This window comes from Athene cunicularia, assembly GCF_003259725.1.
Source record: "Athene cunicularia isolate RWA chromosome 13 unlocalized genomic scaffold, athCun1 chr13_part1, whole genome shotgun sequence".
In the NCBI taxonomy this organism is placed as follows: Eukaryota; Metazoa; Chordata; class Aves; order Strigiformes; family Strigidae; genus Athene; species Athene cunicularia.
Window position 1 is genome coordinate 11,248,952 of NW_020799117.1, and position 5,897 is coordinate 11,254,848.

The 5,897-nt window shown below is 47.6% G+C and overlaps 1 protein-coding gene across 1 annotated transcript; it reads left to right on the forward strand.

Moving 5' to 3' along the window:
• Positions 1 to 5: 5 nt before the first annotated feature.
• On the forward strand, positions 6 to 1,942 carry DUSP1 (dual specificity phosphatase 1; the record flags this gene model as incomplete). Its single annotated transcript, XM_026858539.1, has 3 exons — positions 6 to 17; positions 169 to 388; positions 906 to 1,942. Coding segments are annotated over 3 exons (603 nt in total), but the record flags the coding sequence as incomplete, so codon positions are not given.
• Positions 1,943 to 5,897: the final 3,955 nt, after the last annotated feature.

Consider the following 5,897-nt stretch of genomic DNA (forward strand, 5'->3'; position numbering starts at 1 on the left):
CCCCACTCTACGACCAGGTGAGCGGGGGGGGGGCAGCTCCGGCGGCTTCGTGCGAGGCCCGAGGGCGAGCAGGCAGCCAGCGGCTGTCGTGCGACAGAAGGGGAGGGGAGGAGGCTGGCTGAGAACTGCCGGGCGAAGTTAACCGGTTGCCTGCCCTTTCTGTTCCAGGGTGGGCCCGTGGAAATCCTGCCGTTCCTCTACTTGGGCAGCGCTTACCATGCCTCCCGAAAAGACATGCTGGACGCTTTGGGGATCACGGCGTTAATCAACGTCTCGGCAAACTGCCCCAACCACTTTGAAGGGCACTACCAGTACAAAAGTATCCCCGTGGAGGACAACCACAAGGCAGATATCAGCTCCTGGTTTAACGAGGCTATTGATTTCATAGGTAAATGAGCTCTCTTTACAGTCTGTTCTTTTTCTGGGGTAATGTACCCTGAGAAGTGATTTTGGGGTGTTGTTTTCCCCAGTAAAACCTAAATTTGCGTTTAGGGAGTTTTGTTCTATTGAGGAGATATAATCGGGGAACACTTCCGTTAATTTTATTCTACTCTGAGGACTAATCTTAGCTTCACAAAGCTGTTTGAAATCTTGAATCAAGAGGCATTGGTTCTTATAGAAAAGAGCTAGTGAACTTAAGCAGATCAGCATTAAAGTAATCTTGCAAGACTGCTAAAGTGACCTGGAGGAGCTATTAGTATAATTGGAATTGGAGCCTAGAATGAAAATAGCTTGACTGCTGGTTCCCTCGGGACAAAGGCTCTCTTTGTCTCAAAAGCACGGGGTGTACCTATTAGGCTAAGGAAGGGATGGATGAAAGAAATATAAAACAGCAGCCTGTGCTGCTTTCCCACCTCTGGAAGCAGTGGGACTTGTTTGCTAACTGTGTATTTTAATTCTTTCAGACTCAGTTAAAAATGATGGAGGAAGGGTATTTGTGCACTGCCAGGCTGGCATTTCCCGGTCAGCAACCATCTGCCTTGCTTATCTCATGAGGACCAACAGAGTCAAACTGGATGAAGCCTTTGAGTTTGTGAAGCAGAGAAGAAGCATCATTTCCCCAAACTTCAGCTTCATGGGGCAGCTGCTTCAGTTTGAGTCGCAGGTCCTTGCCCCCAACTGCTCAGCAGAAGCTGGGAGCCCTGCTATGGCAGTACTGGACAGAGGAGCCTCGACTACCACTGTCTTTAACTTTCCAGTCTCCATCCCTGTTCACACCTCATCCAGTGCTTTAAGCTATCTTCAGAGCCCCATCACCACTTCCCCGAGCTGCTGAAAACCAGGTGAAAACATGGTCAGAACTCAGACTTACTGTCTCAGAAGTGCAATAACTACAGGGACAGTGTCATCAGCCACTTGTGTTTTGTGGGAACCATCCATGCATCCCAGAACAGTGTCGTAAACGGAGGGAGCTCACCTGATGCCAGAGAACTAGGTGTTACCAATTCTGCTGACTTTTCAAGCCAGTATCTGGATGTCTACACAGAGATCAATGGACACTGTCTCTTCCTGAGCTATTCCTCTGTCTTTCGTCTGTCCTAAGCCTGTTCCATGTTTAGTAGCATGCTCACCGGTATTCCCATTCCTGGACACTTTGAGCAACACTGATGCTGTCCCCTTTTATATGACAGTCCTATTTATTTATTTTTACAGTAGTGCATTGGGGGTTTTTTGCCTTTACAAACCTAAAGCTTAATTTTTAGAGAAACCAAATACCTCAGTATTTTTTGGTACTGTAATCCTGTGTGTGTATGTCAGCTCTTCTTGTTTCCCAAGCACTGACGTAAAAGCACCAGGCGAGTGCTTTTTTGAGTTGCCAAGGGTTGTATGTTTGCTGATTTATTTATGATGTGAAATAATATATTTCTTCTTATGAAGACATAGTTTTGTTACATGATTATAACTTTTTTATACAAACAGAATAAATTATGATTTCTATTGAGCTGGATGATGCGTTCTTTAAGGTCTTGCATTTTACTGTCCTAAAAGTTGTGTGGAAACTCCCAGGTGAAGAGCTGTAAGAAATCTGAATTTCCAATTCTGATCTCATGTTTTCACTGAATTAGATGGAAAAATGGGTTTAAGCAGTATAATTGACTAGAAACTACTGCTGCTTCTTATCCTGAGCTTTTCTTTGTCCCATATAATTATATGCAGTGGCAGAGAGCCAAGGCTGGCTTCTGAACTGTAAGGTGGATTTGGCTGCAGTGGTGGACACTGCTGTAACAGTTTGAATCAGCTGAGACTTGGGCACAAAGCTACAGTGATTTTAAAATAGTTCTTTTCCTAGGAAGGAGGAAGAAGGTTCATTATTGCTTGTTTACTTTTAATGCTTCAAAGGTTAAGTCCAAAAATTGGCCTGTTGATAACAGATCCCCAGTGCTTGTGAGTTTGTGCCAAGGTGTTTTCTTTTTCTGGCCCACCTCCTTGATTGCTTTTTGCAACTCAAGCTGCTTCTGATGCCTGGACTGAAGTATTTGGCTTGCTGGGCTATCTTTGTAAACAAATGGGGGCATAACATGAGATCAAGTAACCAACAAGTCACTGTCTTAGCCAGACCCAAGTAAGTTCTCTCCTCCTGCAGATTCTCACTCTAGTGACTTTTATCTTTTTCAATTGAGGCAATGGAGAGTTATGTAGCATATCAAAAGCCAAGCAGGGAAGCTAGGGGACCAGCACTCCTGGCAGCTCATGGGCAGGAGCCATGGGGTGTGGGTGATGGGCAGCAAATGGTGTGGGGTTAGTGCTGTGTGGTGTGACAGAACTGTGCATCTCCATGGGGTGTGTGGGGTAGGATACATAGTGGGGAACAGGGTTGCTGTGATGTACCCTTACCCAGGGAAGCTGATGTGGAAGAGATGCAGCTGGAAGCTTGCTTTCCTAGGCAGGGTTGTAATTCTGGTAACAGTGAGACAGATGCTGGGGGAAGCACTAGGTCATCAGGTGTCCTACATCCACTCTAGAAGGGAGCCACCAGTCCTTGCACCTCTGATGTTCAGAGTCAAATCAAAAATGGTTTTGTTTGGGCAGTATAGCAGCTTATGACTCTGTGTAAAATTGAGGTGTTTCAGGGGCTTTTTAAGCCTAAAGCAGCTGTGCTTTTGTCACATAACTGGAGGCAAACAAAGCACCACAAACTCCTGCTGAAATCCTGCAAGTTACCTGGAATATTAATGGTGCTAAAATTCAGGACTCTTCTCCTGGGAGAAGGTGCCCTTGAAGGATGGGATGATGCACTGCTGCGTCTGAAATTCTTCCATGTGAGCTACCCCTCCAACGCAGCTCTGTCGTCAGCACTACACGTCAGCCATCGCCAAGCTTCAACCTGACACCAAGGGATAAAAAAAATGGAGCAGCTAAAAGGAGGAGAGGTCCCTGGGCACTAAGAAGCAAAGTTAGAAACCCTTATTTTCCTAAAGCGTACATGAACCTCAAAGTGAATATTCTTCCCCAAAGTCTGTCCCATGTTGCAAATCCTGCAAAACCCTTTGTCCATGGAAAGTCCTTTGGCAGGTTGTGCTGCTCTGTGGGATTGCACCTACCTGTCAAGTGTGCAAGGCTCTTCCTGAATACATGAGCCTCTTTACACCTGCAGTAAACAGTGGAACAAACTTTCACCTTCAAAGCAAAGCAGAGCTCGTTCAGTGGAAAAATACAACCTTGGCAGCCCCAGCCATGCAACTGATAAAAAAAAATCCTGCCTGTTAATCGCAATTCAAACAGAAATCCGCTCCCCGTCAGCCGGGAGAGCTTGTTTATGTGTTTCTTGGAACAATAAAACTCATTACCTGGCAGCCGATCAGCTTTTATAACCTAAGCAGGCACCTGACAGAGGGGTGCAAAAGAGAGCTGCTTCAGCACAAAGCCCATGGCAGAAAAGCCAGCCAGCAACCACAGGGCTTCGGTCCCAGCGAGGCACTGACATGCACTTCCAGCTCTGTGGAAATGCAGTGTCCTTTTCCAAGTCTTTATTGTGATCCCTCTGCCGTCTCCCATAATCAGAGTCCCACGGTGCCCAGAGTCCATAGACTTCTGCAAACTCTCTGTGGACAGGATCGATCCCAGACTGCTCCCGGACCAAAGAAGAGGAGGGAGGATAAGGGCACAAAAACAACAGCAAAAAGAAGAGAGATCAGAGTGAAACCTGCAAACTTCACCACAGTGCCACAGTTTTGGGGAGACAGATGTGCTTACCTGGGAGGGTTGCTGGGAGCAGGGGAGGAAGGACTGGAGTAGCTGGCAAGGCAGGGACAGAGGAGGAGGTATGAGGCAGATAAGGAGACACAAAGGGCTGAGACTGAGATGGGCAGTGGCAGAGCCTGTGCATGGCAGAGCTGAAGGACACCTTGATGGCACAGTTGAGATGAACTTTACCTTCTGTAAAAGTGTTAGGGAGGCATTTTCCCTTATTGCCCCTCATTTTATTCTCCCTGCCTTACTGTTTTGTTTGTTTGGAATATCTAGGTACATGGTTCACTCTGGTTTACAGCTTTGAACTCCTGTTTCCCCTGGCTTCCACAGAAGCCAGGTGTCCCCCTGTGGGGCTTAGCTGAGACCCTGCCCCTTGTACCTGAGAAGACTCTTAGAAACCTGGCACACAGCGGGTATGCATAGGGCTTTCAGCTTATATAAACCTGTAGTTCTACAGCTGCACAGATCCCCATGGAAACCACGAGGAGTTTCCCCTTAGTGAGGATGGCAGTAACATCACTTCCTGCTGCTGACAAACCAATTTGTCACGAAGTGACAAAAAGGCATGTTTTGTGTTGGCAGGAACTGGCTCCGGGCTTTGTTCCTCCCAAGCCAGAGGCTGCTCACCCGCCCTGAAGGCAAACAATGGCCATTGTGTGCTGTGCAGAGCAGGGATGGAGAGATGCAGACAAGTCCTTCAGGCCCTCGGAATCCCAGAGGATGGACCACCAACACCCCAAAGGTTACAAAGCATATAGTGAAAAGGGAAGTCATGGCAGTGTGTATCCAACGCAGCACGTGGGGCTTCATACAGCACCCATGGATGGGTCCCCACAGCCAAGGGGTGTATGTGGCCAGCCCACATGGGGACACAGCACAAGCCACATGTAATATCCCCAGCAAGATGCAGTACACATGGGATACAGTATACCTGGTTATCACATGACACAGACACAGAGCTCGAGATTAGATGTGTGTCGGGTAATCCCCTTGTCTCAAAGCTTTTGCCTTTCTTTTGTAATCAGCACTTCGAAAGGCACCGGGTGTACTCAAGTTTAGGGACTATCCTGCATTAGTCACCCTGGTATCAGACTAGCAGGGCCACAAGGATGTGTTATACCATTATGTTGAAAAAAGAACATTATATCCAAATCATACACAGGCATATCTAGTTTGCCTGGTTACCACCTGGGTTTTTTCCTCTGTCTGGCTCCAGGGCAGCAGAAAGGGCACTGAGAGTCATTTGGAAATGGCATTTAAGTGCAGCCCCAGAGAGCCCACTCCCCAGCTCCACAGACGAGTCACAGTGCGATAGGGAGGCAGAAAAGGTCATGGTGCACGACTGTCCACTGTGGTTAAAAGTCACTACACCTCAAACCTCATCTAAACCTGTTTCTTATCCTTTCCCTTGTCTAGCAATGATGTCCATGACAGACACCTACACCCAGTGTAGCCAATGAAACTCCACCCAGGGCTTTGGCTTCCTCAGATCTGCTCCCATCCAAAGCTGTAGGGAGGTTGGGAAAACAGCTAAAACTCAGGCTCAAACCCACTCATGCTTAAAGAAGAAATTAGCCCTGAGATTTGGTGTGGCCTTCCCAGTACATGCTGTTTACTACAGTGCAGAGCCAGTGGCCACAGCTGATGGGGGACTGGCAGCCCAGCCAAGAGGCACAGCCAAGGTGCCTGGCCAGGTGGGTCCTGTT